The following is a 17,465-nucleotide window of genomic DNA, read 5'->3' on the forward strand; positions in this document are numbered from 1 at the left end:
ACAAAAAACATTTCAAAAGGTATTTACTGAGCACCTTCAGGCGTGACCTGCCAGCCCAAGGACGGGTGGGGTAAGGACTTGGGGACTTGGGCGAGACACAGGCTCCAAACTGGAGCTTGAAATAGTGTCTGATGAATGTTTGTTTGTTTGTTTATTTATTTATTTGAGACAGGGAAAGGGTCTCCCTCTGTGTCCCAGGCTGGAGTGCAGTGGCGCAATCTTGACTCATTGCAACCTCCGCCTTCTGGGTTCAACTGATTCTCGTGCTTCAGCCCCGGGAGTGGCGCGCACCACCACGCCCAGCTAATTTTTGTATTTTTAGTAGAGACGGGGTTTGCCATGCTGGCCAGACTGGTCTCGAACTGCCGGATTCAAGTGATCCCGCCCCCACCTCCGCCTCCCAAAGTGCTGGGAATTACAGGCGTGAGCCACTGCACCCGGCCTGATTAAAGTTATAAATACTAGTTCCCTTCTCGTCCAAAGGAGCAGGGAATGGGAAGCGGGAAGGCACGGAGTCTCTAAAACATCTAGAAGACCCCTACGCCAGGGTCTGGTCCGCTCCTATTCGCGGCAGCCTTTCTGTTCCGCCTGCAACCCATTTTCCAGACAGTAAAACGGAGGCGCGCTTCTTTCTCCGTCAGGCACCAGGTCATAAGGAACCCAAGAGCCCGTGCCTCTGAGGGCCAAGCTATTTGCTGTTTCCTCAAGGGACCCGGCGGCCGCGACTCCCACGCCGCGCCGTTAGCGCTCCCTCTCCGCTGACTGCTCCCCCTAGGGGCAGAGACAGTCCCGACGCCGGCCCTCCCGCCCCCTCCCCGCCAGGCGGAACGACGGGGGGAGGCTGGCGCTCGGGGCTCGCGCCCTGGGGCCCCAGAATCCTCTGGGGAGAGTGGGTCGGGGGAAGCTGTGTGGGCGGGGAGTCCCCTCTGCCTTAGGGAGCAACTGAGCACCCCTTCGCCCCATTCAGGGGCTGCACTTTACAGACGCTCCCTAGGCTGTTTCTAGGCTCCCCCAAGTCCCTCTTCCAGCCTCCTCGGGTCCCTCGGACCCCAGCCCAGGACCTGCGGAGAGCCGCAGCGAGGAGACACTAACGGGCCTTTCCCCAGAGTTGAACCTGGGCCGGGTGTTGCACCTGAAAGAACCCCCGATTTCCCGGGGACCCAGCAGGGCGGGCGGCCTGGCTCCGCGCTCAGGTCCGGACGCTTGTTTATGAGAAGAATTTCCTCTTTCTTAAAAGGGCAATGATGCGAGTGGGTCCCTCAAAGAGAAAAGGGATGGGACCGGGCTTGTGCGACCTGGGCAAGTGCTGCAGAGGGTATCTGGGCAAGAGGGCCGCCCGCCTCCTCTAGGGTTGGCACTGGAGATGAGTCCATGCCAGCTGAAAAAGATAGGTGGGGGGGCGTGTAGCGAAGAAAGGCATCTCCCAGATCCTTTAGCCTCCTGGAAGTGCCCCAGTTGTACCTCCTACACACCCCTCTCGTGAATTCACTTGGCATTGAGTGCCAGTCCTGTGCCAGGCCCTGTGTTACAAGTGGGGGAGGGAGGCAAAGTTCCGAATTAAAGATGTCAGCTCTCAAGGGCCCCACACTCCAGTGGCGGGAGACAGCTGTGCAAACAAGTCTCTGGGGCAGGATGCGGTGAAGGCCGCTGCCCGAGGCCGGCCTGGGAAGGGGACTGAATCTTGCTGAAGGGGGGTCAGGGGTAGGGGGGAGTGCTGACAGGACAGTCCAGGAGGAATGAGAGTGCCAGGAGCATGGGGACACGTGTCTGTGCACATCTGCCAAGACATGAAGCCTTCTGGGGACGTCTTAGATCTTGTGGGGCAGGAATGGGGGGACGGCAGAGGAATGGGCAGGTTGGTCAAGAAGACACGGAGGGTCGGCTAAGGGGCTACCCAGGGCCTGGGCAAAGGGCTAGTGATGAGGTCGCGCCAAGGTCAGTCGTTTGGAGACTGGAAGGCGTCTACTTAGAGCTGCCCCCATTCCACCCATTGTAGCTCTGGTTCTCCCAGCCCGGGCTCAAATCGACCCTCCAGGAAGAGGGGTGCAGAGTTGCTCTTCTGGAAGCTCCCTTTAGGCCTCTCAGGGAGGGCGTGGTCGCATTCGGCACTCCCCAGGAGCCTGCTGAGCGCACCCCGACTTTCTGCACCGCTCCCCCCATCCCCCTGGGATGGGCTTTTACCAGCCCCGTTTGGCAGATGGGGAAGCTGAGGGGCTGGGTTGGGAGGGACGCTTCCAAATCCACAGGTGCCAGACAGCATCTTGCTGAATCCCGTTCCTGCCCCTCCCCGTTTCTGATTTGTGGCCTCCATGATTTTATTTTTCCTGGGGTGCGAATCGATAAAACAGACAAAAAATAGAGCGCATAAAGCGAGCTCCACCTGTAGAGATAGAGAGCAGCTGGGTGTAGACAACCCCCCGAGGGAGGACACCCGAAGGACCCCCTCCCCCCACGCAATCCTGGCCTCTCGAGTCACTCCGTAACTACCTGCCCCGAGGCGTGGGGAGAGAAGTCCAGGGCTCCAGGCAGAAGGCGCGGCTGCCTCTGCTGCCTTGGGAGCATGGGAGGAGGAGTTAGGTCTCCCTGGGAAAAGACCGGCACAGGCAAAGACTTGAAGTGGCGATAGGTTGGGGTGGAGGAGGTGGGGCATTCCTGAGGAATCCCGTGAGCTCAGGATGGCCCGTCTGGGAATGGTGGGTGGGGGGACAGCCGGCCAGGTTCCAGCCCCCTTCACAGAGGGAGAGGAAGGCGCGCCACCCAACTCAGGCCAAGGGCGAGGCCACGACTCCACTCGGTCCCTCGCCACACGCTTCCTTTTGGGGTCATGAGGGCCCCGCATCCGGAGATAAAGCTGAGGCCCCACCCAGGGGGCCGGACCGCAGGGGAGACAGATGTCCCGCTCCCAGGCTGGAATCCCGCCTTTGCCCTCGCCGGTAGACCCGGGGAACGTCGCTTCCTTTCTAGAAGCTCAGTTTCCTCATCTGTGAAATGGGATAAGGAGGCCGTTCTAAGGGGTAAATGAGGTTAGGGGGCGCAGCCAGAGCAGGCCTGGGAGAGCGCCAGCAGCGCGTGGCGATCACGGTGAAGCGCAATGGTGGCCGCCCCGTGGGCTACCCAGAAGCAGGAGGAGGGCCGAGGGAACCAGCCCGGGGGCCGGGGTATCAGTCCCCGACAGTCCCCTCCCGCCCCTGCTCCCAGCCTCAGGGCACGAAGCCGCCGCGCCTAATGGCAGGCGCCGCTCCCCTCCCTTCCCCTCCCGGCCCCCACGCGGGGCCTCCCCTCCCCGGCTCCCCCTCGGCAGGGCCTGGCGGACGTGCGCCGCGTCGCACCCGGAGGCCGAACGGGACAGGACGCGCCCGCCCCGCCCCGCCACGGAGGCCCGCGGGAGAGCGGGGAGGGGAGGAAGTGCCGAGGCGTATTTGTCGGGCTTGGCGTTATTAGTTTTTAAATGGTGAACTTACAGAATAGTAATGACGAGTGAAAAGACCAACGCGCAGACCCACGGCGCGCACCACGGAGGGGCTTCCCGCGAGAAGGCAGGGACCTTCGTTCCCAAGTGCCTAGCACTGCGCCATAGACCGGGTGGAACGAGCCTTGAGGGCCTCTGGTTTGAGGTCCCCACGGTCGGGCTTTGGGCCCACCGCGTGCGGCGCCGTGCTGGGCTCCTGGGATCGGCAGCGAGTCCAGTGACCCCCACCGCACCCCCAGTAATCACAGGGCGGCCGGCGAACGCGGGCAGGGGAGGGGACCTGGGAAGGCCCCTGGAGAAGGTGGCATTTCCTCGAGGTCGGTGGAATTTGGCTACGCGGAGAGAACAGCGCATACGAAAACTTCTCCAGGCGGGAATGCGTGGTGGCCTGTGCGCGGCGGGTGGACGTGCGGGGCCCCGGGTGGGGCCGTGGGGAGAGGTCGGCAGGGGACTTCCCAGGGCAGGGAATTGAAATTTCACGCCCTACAGACCAGGGGCACCTTGCCCAGGGGCTGCGGGGGGCGGTGACCGTCCTATTCAAGACCGTGATTCTGAGGTTTGCACAGCTGTTTCAAGCCAGCAGCGCCTTCGCTGGCTCATGACGCCCTTGCGAAGTGACCTTTGCGACCACCAGACAGGAGAGAAGACCCATTTTACAGATGAGGTAGCGCTATCCCCAAGTCCTCGACGAGGTAACCAAGAAGCCTCTAGTCCCGGGTCCTCAGAAAACGCAGAGGTGGAGCCGCGCCGCACTCGTGCACTCCCGGGCGTGGGCGCTCCGCGCGGGCGGGCCTTGGCCCAGGGCGCTCGGCGGCCTGGAACGGTGAGCCGGGTGCCGAGCCTGCCACGCAGCCGCAGAGGCTCAGCCCCGCCGGCAGGCGGCAGGAAGGGAGGCGACGCCCCCTGGAGCGCGGCAGGAACCCGGCCCGGCCCGCCTCCCAGTCCGCCTAGCCGCGTCGGTCCCAGAAGTGGCGAAAGCCGCAGCCGAGTCCAGGTCACGCCGAAGCCGTTGCCCTTTTAAGGGGGAGCCTTGAAACGGCGCCTGGGTTCCATGTTTGCATCCGCCTCGCGGGGAGGAAACTCCATGTTGTAACAAAGTTTCCTCCGCGCCCCCTCCCTCCCCCTCCCCCCTAGAACCTGGCTCCCCTCCCCTCCGAAGCTCGCGGGGATCCCTCCCTCCCACCCCTCCCCTCCCCCCCGCGCCCCGATTCCGGCCCCAGCCGGGGGGGAGGCCGGGCGCCCGGGCCAGAGTCCGGCCGGAGCGGAGCGCGCCCGGCCCCATGGACAGCTCGGCCGTCATTACTCAGATCAGCAAGGAGGAGGCTCGGGGCCCGCTGCGGGGCAAAGGTACCGGGGCTGCGGGGAGGGGGCCGAAGTCGGGGCGCCGTGGGAGGAGAGGAGTGGCCGGGATCTTCCCCAGAGGAGCCGCCGCCGCCGCCCCGGGCGGCCGCCTCAGCCGTGCCCGAAGCTCCCAGCCCGAGAGGGAGCGGGGAGAGAGTTTGAACTCAAAGGAGGCTCAGAGACGCGGGGCGGGGCCTGGCGCCTTTGGGGCGCTCCCGTCCGCTCGAGGTGAGGAAACTGAGGCAGGAGTAGAGAAGGAACTCCTTCGGGGGCTTCCTGGCTGGCATTGCGTGGTGCATGGGCGCCCCCCCCCCCCATTGGCGCCAATGGAGCTGGGAGATGGGGGAGCTAAGGAGGGTGCCTAAGGGCCACCCGCTGAGACTCCGCCCCACCCCCTCCCTTGGCTGCGGTTCCGTAGGGTCTTGGTCTTGGGAGGGGGCGCCGAGGTGACAGCGGGCTAGGGAGGCTTGGAGGGATCTCCCGCCAACACATAGCCACGTTCCCACAAACTTCGCGTCACGCGTGGAGGCGCCGAGCCCCTCGGAGACACAGAGAGGACGGTCAGCACTTCCAAGAGTTGCCTGGCGCCCGCGGGGAGAGTCGTGCGCCTAGTGGGCACGCACTACCCCGCGAAGCCTAGCTGCTGCGCGCCCCCCCCACCCTCGCGCGTGGCTGGGCCGGGGTGGGGGTCTGCCCGTCCTCTTCCCCGTGTGGATCTCAGGACCTGGACGCTGCCCCCAGGTCTGCCCACCCTCGCCTGGGCCTGGCTGCCCTGGAGCTGAGGGCAAGGTGGAAAGGCTAGTTGCAGGGGGCCGAAGGGGGATGGGGTGGGAGGGGTGTCTGTTAATCAGGCCGCCGCTCCTGGGCTCCAGGTCGGAGGTTTGGGCAGGGTGGGGCAAACAGATGGCCACTGGACATTGGCCCTAGGCCGCAGGACTGCACCCCTGCCTCTGGGCCCAGCCGCAGTGAGGACTTTGTACCAATGGGGGTGGAGAGGATGGAGAGAGGGCAGGGGCAGACTGCCATGGGTCCCAGGCCCTGGCTGTCCTGGGCAGGGGTGCTCAGGTAAGGTGGGGTCAGGAGGCACCCCAGTGGGGCTGATCATTAGCAGTCATGGAGGCTGTGAGAGGCAGGGAGAGAGCACCCCAGGACCCCCTTTTCCAGGCCACGCACTCCCTATGTGGGCGCCTTAATATCTGATAGGTCTCTATTTGTCAGGGACCTGCAGGAGCCTTAGAGCAGATTGTGGGGCCTTGACAGGGGCATTTCAGAGAAAGTCAGGATCTGCCTTCGTGTGTCTCCCTTGATGAAGGGGCCACGGCAAGATCCTCCCAGCTCAGGGGTTCATGCCTGGGCACACATGCAGGATTCTGCAGGCCAGTGTGCACCGAGCCCCCAACCTGGGCCTCCCTACTTCAGGTGACCAGAAGTCAGCAGCTTCCCAGAAGCCCCGAAGCCGGGGCATCCTCCACTCACTCTTCTGCTGTGTCTGCCGGGATGATGGGGAGGCTCTGCCCGCCCACAGCGGGGCGCCCCTGCTTGTGGAGGAGAATGGCGCCATCCCCAAGGTGCGTGGGGGCCAGGTGGGGCCGCGTGAGCACCTGTACTAAGTATTCAGGGTTTTAGGGGAAGGGGCTCCTAACTGAGCTTTTCAGGATGGACTTGCAGACCTGCAAGGTGAAGAGCAGGTGGGTGGCAACCTCCCCTGCCAGGCCCTGCCTACTGTGGGGAAACTGAATTCTCTCTTATAAGTGGAAGCTATTTTCTACCTTGGTTTTCAGAGAGGTCTCAGAGAACCAGGAGGCCTACCCAAGCCCCAGAGCTGGCAGGGGCAAAGCTGGGAAGGGGGAAGTATCTGTCCCCTGGGCCCGGGGTTCCTCTGGAGAGGTCTAGGGGGAGAAGCCTACATGGGAGGAAGGATGGGCCTGGAGAGAGGCACCCCAGCCAGCCTCGCCCTCCCTATAGCAGACCCCAGTCCAATACCTGCTCCCTGAGGCCAAGGCCCAGGACTCAGACAAGATCTGCGTGGTCATCGACCTGGACGAGACCCTGGTGCACAGCTCCTTCAAGGTGGGCCCTGCTCAACGGTCCTCAGCCTGGGTCTTGGAGGGGTCCCCCACCCTGGCCTGGGAGGGAGGTGTGTGCTGGGCCCCATGCCCTGGGGCTCCTCCTCTTAATTCCAGCAGCTCTTTTCCCCCCACAGCCAGTGAACAACGCGGACTTCATCATCCCTGTGGAGATTGATGGGGTGGTCCACCAGGTGAGGGCCAGGAAGAGGCAGTGGTGGGCTTGGCATCTGCCTCCCAGTCCCTAGGTTCTTCCTACCAATCTGGAGCGCCTCGGATGGGAATTGCATACATGTGGAATGTCAGAGACCCAGAGAGGGCGTGAGACTTGCCCCAAAGTCACACAGAACCTCAGGGGCTTGTGCTGACTCCAGGCCTGCCAAGTGGGCTCCTCCTCTAGGCTCCCCCATGCTGTGCCCCCTCGCCCCACCCTGCCCGGGACCCAGTTCAAGTAATTCAGGATAGGTTGTGTGCTCTCCAGCCTGTTCTCCATTACTTGGCTCGGGGACCGGTGCCCTGCAGCCTTGGGGTGAGGGGGCTGCCCCTGGACTCCTACACTAGGCTGAGGCAGGGGAAGGGACTGGGAATTAGTGACCTCATGAGGTAGGACTGGCCAGTGGAGTAGAAGTTTTGATCGTTTTTGGGGTGGGGGTGGCAGTTTCCCAGCAGTGGTCAGGGTAGCTGGCCAAGTGGAGCCTGCAGGCCCAGCCTCCTTCCTGTGCGCCTCTGCCTCCCTGGCCCATGCCCTCCCAGCCCTTGGCCACCCCCACACTGCCCCACTGGCCCGCAGCCGCCTCACTGGTCCGCCCCCCAGGTCTACGTGTTGAAGCGGCCTCACGTGGATGAGTTCCTGCAGCGAATGGGCGAGCTCTTTGAATGTGTGCTATTCACCGCCAGCCTCGCCAAGGTGAGCCCCACAGGGGTCCTGGGGCAACCGTACTCTCCCACCCACCTCCCACATGCAGCCCAATGAACCTGCAGGCCCCAGGCTGACCCACCTCTTGCTCCCAGTATGCAGACCCAGTAGCTGACCTGCTGGACAAATGGGGGGCCTTCCGGGCCCGGCTGTTTCGAGAGTCCTGCGTCTTCCACCGGGGGAATTATGTGAAGGACCTGAGCCGGTTGGGCCGAGACCTGCGGCGGGTGCTCATCCTGGACAACTCGCCCGCCTCCTATGTCTTCCATCCGGACAATGCCGTGAGTGCGGGCTGGACTGGGACTGGGACAGGAGCTGAGGCCCAGGAAGGGGTCAGTCCATTCAGCCCACCTTGGCCTCCCGGATTCCCATTTGGGGGGTGGGTGCCCTCCCAGTCCTTCCTGCATTCAGTTGCCTGTGCCTGCTGCCCACTGCCCTCATCCACCTGCCCTGCAGCCATGTGGTCCTTTCCCCTCACACACAGCAGAGCATCTGCCATGCACAGGGGCCCCAAAAGAGCAACCGAGTTTGGAAAGTTTCAACTTTTCCAACTGCCAGTTGTGACCTACTGATGGCTCACATAATTAATTTAGTGGGTCCTGATAGGGAATTTTAATAAAATGAAATCGAATAGAAAATATCCCGTCGGGTGCAGTGGCTCATGCCTGTAATCCCAGCACTTTGGGAAGCTGAGGTGAGCAGGTAGCTGAGCCCAGCAGTTCAAGACCAGCCTCGGCAACATGGTGAAACCTTATGTCTACAAAAAATACAAAAACTAGCCAGGCATGGTGATGCATGCCTGGAGTCCCAGCTATGCAGAAGGCTGAGGTAGGAGTATCACTTGAGCCCTGGAGGCAGAGGCTGTGGTGAGCCAAGATTGCACCACTGAACTCCAGCCTGGGCAACAGAGCAAGACCCTGCCTCAAAAAAAAAAAAAAGTATCCGAGTGCTTTGCACAAATAAGGTTAAGAATTGTGAAGCTTTTGCATTGTTAGGTTTATAAATGTGTTTTTCTGGGGGTTGCTGTCAAAAAAGTTTGAACACTATGGGTGAGGGGTTTTCAGAAACTGCATGATCTGAGTAGTAGCTACATAGGGCTGGCCTGGAAATTCTGCACTCAGGACCACCTGCCCCCCTCACCTTCCTACACCCACTTCCCCAGGTACCGGTGGCCTCGTGGTTTGACAACATGAGTGACACAGAGCTCCACGACCTCCTCCCCTTCTTCGAGCAACTCAGCCGCGTGGACGACGTGTACTCAGTGCTCAGGCAGCCACGGCCAGGGAGCTAGTGAGGGTGATGGGGCCAGGACCTGCCCCTGACCAATGACACCCACACCTCCTCCCAGGAAGACTGCCCAGGCCTTTGTTAGGAAAACCCACGGGCCACCGCCACACTCAGTGCCATGGGGAAGCGGGCGTCTCCCCCACCAGCCTCGCCAGGCGGTGCAGGGGCAGCAGGCTGCACTGAGGACTGTGAGCCCCATGCCCCATGTCAGTGCCTTCGAACCTCCTCCCCCATTCTCAGGGGACCTGAGGGGCCCTGCCTGCTGCTCCCTTTTTCTGTCTGTGTCCATGCTGCCATGTTTCTCTGCTGCCAAATCGGGCCCCTTGGCCCCTTCCGGTTCTGCTTCCTGGAGGCAAGGTTCCTGCCTTGGACCCCCAGTCTGGGAACGGTGAACATCAAGTGCCTTGCATAGAGCCCCCTCTTCCCCGCCCAGCTTTCCCAGGGGCACAGCTCTAGGCTGGGAGGGAGAACCAGCCCCTCCCCCTGCCCCACCTCCTCTCTTGGGACTGAGAGGGCCCCTACCAACCTCTGCCTCTGCCTTGGAGGGAGGGGAGAAGGTCTGTTACCACTGGGGAAGGCAGCAGGAGTCTGTCCTTCAGGCCCCACAGTACAGCTTCTCCAGGGCCAACAGCTGAGGGCTGCTCCCTGCATCATCCAAGCAACGACCTCAGACTTTTGCCTTAACCAGCCCTGGGGCTTGGCTCCCCCAGCTCTGAGTGTGGGGGCATAGGCAAGACCCCCCTTGTGGTGCCATATAAATATGTACATGTGTATATAGATTTTTAGGGGAAGGAGAGAGGGAAGGGTCAGGGTAGAGACACCCCTCCCTTGCCCCTTTCCTGGGCCCAGACGTTGGGGGGAGGGAGGGAAAGGATTTTTACATTTTTTAAACTATTTTCTGAATGGAACAAGCTGGGCCAAGGGGCCCCAGGCCCTGTCCTCTGTCCCTCACATCCCTTTGCTCCGTTCATTCATTCAAAAAAGCATTTCTTGAGCACCTTCTGTGCCCAGCATTATGCTAGGCACACCAGCTAAGTGTGTGTGTGGGGGGGTCTCTACGCCAGCTCATCAGTGCCTCTTCACCCACCCAACTTCACCGGTGCCTTTGCGGGATCTGTAGGAGGTGGGACCTTTTGTGGGGTTTGGGGATCTCCAGGGAGCCCGACCAAGTTGTCCCCCTCCCCTGTGCCAACCCATCCCCTACAGCCCCCTGCTGGCTGGGGGCAGCTCCCAGGATATCCTGCCTTCCGACTCTTGTTTCTGAAGCCCCTCCTCCTAACATGGCAATTCCGGAGGTCAAGGCCTTGGGCTCTCCCCAGGGTCTAACGGTTAAGGGGACCCACATACCAGTGCCAAGGGGGATGTCAAATGGCGATGTCGTTGTGCCCCCTTACCCCAGAGCAGGTGGGGGGGCGAATATGGTTGGCCTGCATCAGGTGGCCTTCCCATTTAAGTGCCTTCTCTTTGACAGAGCCCCAGTGTAATGAGAACTAAAGAGAAAGCCAGACCCCCATCTTGTTTCTGTGGTTATTGCGGGGTACTTAAGCAAGTGGGGTGTGGGCCTTGCGCCTGCCGTGGGACCCCCGCTTCAGCACACCTGGAGGGGCTGCCCGTCCCTCGACACTTCAGGTGGGAATGGGCAGCGTCAGAGCACAAATTTGAGCCTCCAGGCTGTGTTGTTCTACCTCTCCCCGCCTCGGGGATGTGGTCTGCAAAATGGAGATGTACCCTCTTGGCAGGGCTAATTAAATGCCTGGACACACAACGGGATACTGCTAGCTGGAAAGCAAAATTCGAAGGCCTGGGGAGGGGCAGCCCTGGAATGCGGCGGGGAAGGGGGCGCGGCCTCTGCCCTGGAGCGGCAGGGGCAGGGCTTGTGCGGTCCCGAAGGCAGAGGCGGGGAGCGGGGCGAGGCTCGGGGTGGAAGCTCCAGCGGCACAACTTGTTGGCTTGGGTGCGGCGGGCTTCGGCGCCTAGCTCTGCGGGGCAGCCTGGGTGGGGTCGGCGCCGGGGCTCGGCCCGCCCCGCCCCGCTGCGGCTTCTGAGCTGCCATTGGCCGCGCCCCCGCCCCACTTCCCGCCCCGCCCTGCGTCCCGGAGGCACTTCCTTTGCGAAAGCGCGCGGCCCCAGGCCCGGGCAGGAAATGCCCTCCCGCCCTCCGCAGCCGGCCTTTGCCTGCTTCCCACGCCAGCCGCTAGAGGCCTCCCTGTCCTCGCGGACGCTGGAGCTCGCCGGGGGCTGGAAAGATGGGGCCAGCCTCACTCGCCCCTTTCCCAGGGGTGGGGCGTTTCTGGAGCCGCCACTGCACACACCCAGGGAAGAAGGGGGAAGTGCCTCTCTCAAGTGTTGGTGCCTGCGCCCCTGCTCCACCCCCCTGTCCCGTCTGCTCAACACCTTACCTCGTGAATCCAGCCCCCAGACTGCCTCTTGGTGCCCCAGACGCTGATCGGTCCCCAAGTCTGTGTGACGAGGAGTCAGCGCTGTGTGAAACCGTCCTTTGTCCTCCTTCCACTGCTTTTCTCTGGTAGAAAAGATCCAATAAGCACCTACCTGAAGAAACCTGCAGTTACCCTAGTCTCAGTTTTGGCCTGGGCTGGATCACAAGAGCCCTTGGCTAGATAAATACCCAGTCCTCTCCGGTCTCTGCCCTCATCCTCCGGTCCTGCTCTTATTTTCTGCTCTCCATGCAAACACTGATCCTCCCAGATTTGCATCGCAGAGGCCAGATAAACACGCAAAGGAGCTCCAGACTTTGAGACCACAGTGAGCCTTCCCCTCCACCACCACCTACCTACACACCCTCTAGCCACATGAAGTTCAAGTCAATCACATGTATCAGGTGCATACTGTGTGCCAGGCACCATGCCAGGACCAGGCTATGCCTCTGCTCTCAGGGAACTCACACCGTAGGGTGGAGAGAAAGAAACGTGAACAGATGATCACTGCAATTCTGCAAATGCAGCACGGGAGAACCGTGGAAGGCGAGTGAGGACAGAGGACACCTAGCCCTATTTGGGCAGCCCTGGAGGATTGGAAAACACTCCCTGGAGGAGCGAGGCTCAGAGGAGTTTGGAAATGAGGAAATGAGGCCGCAGAATGCAGGAGTGGGTAGATTATGCAGATCTATGGCCAGACCATGGGAGTGGCCTTTTTTTTTTTTTTTTTTTTTTTGAGACAAGATCTCTATCTCCCAGGCTGGTGTGGGAAGGCATGATCGTGGCTCACTGCAGCCTCGACCTCCTGGGCTCAAGCCATCCTCCCACTTCAGCCTGTGGGAGTATCTGGGACTACAGGCATGCACCACCAAGCCTGGCTAATTTTTATTTTTATTTTGTAGAGATGGGTTCTTACTATTTTGTCCAGGCTGGTCTGGAACTTCTAGGCTCAAGCGATCCTCCCACCTCAGCCTCTGAAAGTCCTGGGATTGCAGGTGTGAGTCACCGCACCTGGCTGGGAGTAGCCTTTTTCTTGCAGGCAGAGGGTGCCTTTGAGGAACCTGAGCAAGAGTGAGCTGTGCTGAAACCTGGCAGCTGCATGTTGGAAGCTAAATTAGGCGTACAAGGATACAAGATACTACTGGGAGACCACAGGCATGGTCCCAAAGATGGAGGATTAAGACCTGAACTGAGGCAGAATGAAGAGGAAAGGAAGGGGCCAGGCGCGGTGGCTCACACCTGTAATCCCAACACTTTGGGAGGCCAAGGCGGGCAGATGGCCTGAGCTCGGGAGTTCAAAACCAGCCTGGGCAAAATGGCGAAACCCTATCTCTACTAAAAAAAAAAAAAAAAAAAAAAAAATTAGCCGGGCATGGTGGCAGGCGCCTGTAATCCCAGCTACTCAGGAGGCTGAGGCAAGAGAATCACTTGAACCCATGAGGCAGAGCTTGCAGTGAGCCGAGATCACACCACTGTACTCCAGCCTGGGTGACAGAGCAAGACTGTCTCAAAAAAAAAAAAAAAAAAAAGAGGAAAGGAAGGAGAGATGGATGTGACATAGGAGATAACTTGGCAGGAAGAGGTAGCTAGCTGGCCCTGGAGGCAGGAGTGGAGGATATGGAGGAAGGTGACATCTTCTGGCTTTGGAGATGTCAGATGTGAAAATGTCTCTACTAGAGCCAGGTGTGGGGCAGAGATTCCCTGTTTGCTTGTAACACCCACACATACACACACACACAATCACTCAAGAAGATGTAGGGAAACAGACCTGTAAACGGGTGCAATCTCCTTGGAGAGTGATTTGAGAATATCCATATATATATATACACACACACACACACACACATATATATATATATTTTTTTGTTCTCTTCTGAGACAGAGTCTCGCTCGGTCGCCCAGACTGGAGAGCAATGACCTCTGTTCAGTGCAACCTCCACCACGTGGGTTCAAGCAATTCTTCTGCCTCAGCCTCCTGAGTAGCTGGGACTACAGGTGTCCACCATCACACCTGGCTAATTTTTTGTATTTTTAGTAGAGACAGGGTTTCACCATGTTGGCCAGGCTGGTCTCAAACTCAAACCTGACCTTGTGATCCACCCGCCTTGGCCTCCCAAAGCACTGGGATAATGGGTGTGAGCCACCGCACCTGGCCAAAAAAAATTTTTTTTTTTGAGACAGAGTCTTACTCTGTAGCCCAGGCTGCAGTGCAGTGGCTTGATCTCAGCTCACTGCAAGCTCCGCCTCCCGGGTTCACGCCATTCTCCCGCCTCAGCCTCCTGAGTAGCTGGGACTACAGGCACCTGCCACCACGCCCTGCTGATTGTATTTTTAGTAGAGACAGGGTTTCACCATTCACAGGATGGTCTCGATCTCCTGACCTTGTGATCCGCCCGCCTTGGCCTCCCAAAGTGCTGGGATCACAGGCGTGAGCCACCATGCCCAGCCCAAAAATATTTTTTAAAATGCAGACAACTTTTTTTTTTTTTTTTTGGACGGGGTCTCACAGGCTGGAGTGCAATGGCACCATCTCGGCTCACTGCAAGCTCCGCCTCCCAGGTTCACGCCATTCTCCTGCCTCAGCCTCCCGAGTAGCTGGGACTACAGGTGCCCACCACTGCGCCCGGCTTATTTTTTGTAGTTTTAGTAGAGATGGGGTTTCACCATGTTAACCAGGATGGTCTCGCTCTCCTGACCTCGTAATCCGCCTGCCTCGGCCTCCCAACGTGCTGGGATTACAGGCATGCGCCACCGTGCCTGGCCCATTGTGTCATTTTTAAAAATTTGTTTTATTTAAAAAAAAATAGGTACAGGCGCGGTGGCGCATGCCTGTAATCCCAGCACTTTGGGAGGCTGAGGCGGGTGGAACACCTGAAGTCAGGAGTTCAAGACCAGCCTGACTAACATGGTGAAACCCTGTCTCTCCTAAATACAAAAAAAAAAAAAAATTAGCCGAGCGTGGTGGCACATACCTGTAATCCCAGCTACTTCGGGAGGCTGAGGCAGGAGAATCGCTTGAAACCGGGTAGCGGAGGTTGCAGTGAGCCAAGATCCTGCCATTGCACTCCAGCCTGGGCAACAAGAGCAAAACACTGTCACAAAACAAAACAGAACAGAACAGAACAAAATAAAACGAGAATGGGTCTCACTATGTTGCCCAGGCTGGTCTCGAACTCCTGGGCTCAAGTGATCCACCCACCTCAGCCTCCTAAAGTGTGGTGATTAGTCTTGAGCCACTGCGCTCAGCCCATTGTATCATTTGTAACAGCAAAACACTTAAAATAATCTAAGTGTCCACCAATAAAGGACTGGTTAAATACATTTTGTTATTGAATACCATGTAGTCATGAAAACTGTGAGGAGGAACTATACAAGCTGATATAGAATGATCTCCAAGAGATACTGGGTTTTTTTGTTTTGTTTTTTTTTTTTTTTTTTTTTGAGACGGAGTCTCACTTTTTCACCCAGGCTGGAGTGCAGTGGCGCAGTCTCGGCTCACTGCAAGCTCCGCCTCCCAGGTTCACGCCATTCTCCTGCCTCAGCCTCCCGAGTAGCTGGGACTACAGGCGCCCGCCACCGCACCTGGCTAATTTTTTGTATTTTTAGTAGAGACGGGGTTTCACCGTGTTAGCCAGGATGGTCTCGATCTCCTGACCTTGTGATCTGCCCATCTCAGCCTCCCAAAGTGCTGGGATTACAGGCGTGAGCCACCGTGCCCGGCCCCAAGAGATACTGTTAAATGAAACAAGGCAAGATTCATAACAATGATGGTGTATTCCTATGAAGGCAAAATATAAAAATAGACACAAATATAAATATATACTTTCACTTACTCTGAGAAGATAATTGTGGCTAATCCTGGGGAGTGAGGCTGGGGGAATGAGATTCATCTAATGTATAAGAGACACATTTTGTTACATTTCTGTTTGTAATTTGAATTATTTTACCAGGTACATTTATTAAATTTTATTTTATTTATTTATTTATTTATTTTTGAGACAGAGTTTCACTCTTGTTGCCCAGGCTGGAGTGCAGTGGTGCGATCTTGGCTCACTGCAACTTCTGCGTCCTGTGTTCAAGTGATTCTCCTGCCTCAGCCTCCAGAGTACTGGGATTACAGGCACCTGACACCACGCCCAGCTAACTTTTTGTATTTTTAGTGGAGGCGGGGTTTCACCATGTTGGCCAGGCTGGTCTCGAACTCCCGACCTCAGGTGACCTGCCTGCCTTGGCCTCCCAAAGTGCTGGGATTACAGACATGAGCCACCGTGCTCCACCTTATTCAATTTTAAAAATAAAAATAGGCTGGGCATGGTGGCTCACACCTGTAATTCCAGCACTTTGGGAGGCTGAGGCAGGTGGATCACAAGAAGAATGGCTTGAACCTGGGAGATAGAGCAGAGCCAAGATCATGCCACTGCACTCCATACCGGGCAACAGAGCGAGACTCTGTCTTAAAATAAATAAATAAATAATAAAAATAGTTCAAATTTAAAACACACTTAGCTTCCTAAATATAATAGCAAAGATAGAAATAATAAATTCTGCCAGGTACGGTGGCTCACCCCTGTAATCCCAGCACTTTGGGAGGCCGAGGTGGGCCGATCACTTGAGGTCGGGAGTTTGAGACCAGCCTGGCCAACATGGTGAAACCCCATCTCTACTAAAAATACAAAAATTAGCTGGGGATTGTGGCACACGTCTGTAATCCCAGCTACTTAGGAATTGAGGCAAGAGAACCACTCGAACCCGGGAGGCGGAAGCTGCAGTGACACACCACTGCACTCCAGCCTGAGTGACAGAGTAAGACTTTGTCTCAAAAAAAAAAAAAAAGAAAGAAAGAAATCATAAGTTCCATTTCCATTTCTTTCCTTTAAATATTCATTGCATGCCTACTATGCACCAGGTTCTTGGGTGTAGCAGGGAGTAAATCACTGGGGTGGGGGAGGGGGAGGGATGGGTAACAGACATAAAAAGTAAGCCGGGTGCAGTGGCTCCTGCCTGTAATCCCAGCACTTTGGGAGGCCCAGGTGGGCAGATTGCTTGAGCCCAGGAGTTCCATTCCAGCCTGGGCAACATGGCAAAACCCCATTTCTACAAAAAGTACAAAAAAATTAGCCGGAGGTAGTGGTGAGAGCCTATAGTCCCAGCTATTCTGGAGGCTGAGGTGGGAGGATTCCTTGAACCCAGGAGGTCGAGGCTGTAGTGAGCCCTGATTGCACCACTGCACTCCAGCTTGGACGACAGAGTGAGACCTTGTCTGAAAAACAAAAATAAAAAGTAATACTTCACTGTAAGATGAAGGAAAAGTTATTTAAAAATGAGTTATTATAAAAGAAGTAGAAAGTGGTAAGTAAAAAATCAAAAACTTGGCCGGGCGCGGTGGCTCAAGCCTGTAATCCCAGCACTTTGGGAGGCCGAGACGGGCGGATCACAAGGTCAGGAGATCAAGACCATCCTGGCTAACACGGTGAAACCCCATCTCTACTAAAAAATACAAAAAACTAGCCGGGCGAGGTGGCGGGCGCCTGTAGTCCCAGCTACTTGGGAAGCTGAGGCAGGAGAATGGCGTAAACCTGGGAGGCGGAGCTTGCAGTGAGCTGAGATCCGGCCACTGCTCTCCAGCCTGGGCGACAGAGCGAGACTCCATCTCAAAAATAAAAATAAATAAAAAATAAAAAACTTGTGCTGCCAAATTGTCACCCCAAGACGACTTCTTTTTTGTTTTTCTTTTTTTTTTCTTTTCTTTTCTTTTTTTTTTTTTTGAGACAGGGTCTCACTCTGTTGCCCAGTCTGGAGTGCAGTGGCACAGTCTCAGCTTATTACAACTTCCACCTCCCAGGTTCAAGCAATTTTCCTGGCCTCAGCCTCCCGAATAGCTGGGACTACAGGCACCTGCCACAACTATGGCTAATTTTTGTATTTTTAGTAGAGACAGGGTTTCACCATGT

At 57.6% G+C, this 17,465-nt stretch overlaps 1 protein-coding gene across 8 annotated transcripts; it reads left to right on the top strand.

Moving 5' to 3' along the window:
• The first annotated feature begins 1,746 nt into the window (after positions 1-1,746).
• On the top strand, positions 1,747-10,590 carry CTDSP1 (CTD small phosphatase 1). Of its 8 annotated transcripts, none has more exons than XM_017946981.3 (7): positions 1,749-3,014; positions 6,230-6,378; positions 6,776-6,880; positions 7,014-7,070; positions 7,691-7,783; positions 7,888-8,073; positions 8,955-10,590. In XM_017946981.3, exons 1-7 carry the CDS (start codon positions 2,825-2,827, stop codon positions 9,081-9,083), a joined length of 909 nt encoding a protein of 302 aa, XP_017802470.1. In that variant the 5' UTR covers positions 1,749-2,824; the 3' UTR covers positions 9,084-10,590. The 8 variants fall into 8 exon arrangements, with proteins under 8 accessions (XP_031507386.1, XP_017802470.1, XP_009181325.1 ...); XM_009183061.4 differs by having other exon boundaries at positions 6,779-6,880; XM_003907953.4 differs by lacking the exon at positions 1,749-3,014 and adding an exon at positions 3,030-4,816.
• The last annotated feature ends 6,875 nt before the right edge of the window (positions 10,591-17,465 follow it).

Source organism: Papio anubis, chromosome 10 (genome assembly GCF_008728515.1).
Source record: "Papio anubis isolate 15944 chromosome 10, Panubis1.0, whole genome shotgun sequence".
In the NCBI taxonomy this organism is placed as follows: domain Eukaryota; kingdom Metazoa; phylum Chordata; class Mammalia; order Primates; family Cercopithecidae; genus Papio; species Papio anubis.

What these genes read in the sequence shown, in the direction of transcription:
- CTDSP1 (XM_017946981.3), top strand. Translation starts at nt 2,825, where the DNA reads ATGAGGGCCCCGCATCCGGAGATAAAGCTGAGGCCCCACCCAGGGGGC. An exon ending in AGAATGGCGCCATCCCCAAG is followed by an intron (nt 6,379 to 6,775) that starts GTGCGTGGGGGC and finishes CCCTCCCTATAG; the next exon opens with CAGACCCCAGTCCAATACCT. An exon ending in TGGTGCACAGCTCCTTCAAG is followed by an intron (nt 6,881 to 7,013) that starts GTGGGCCCTGCT and finishes TTCCCCCCACAG; the next exon opens with CCAGTGAACAACGCGGACTT.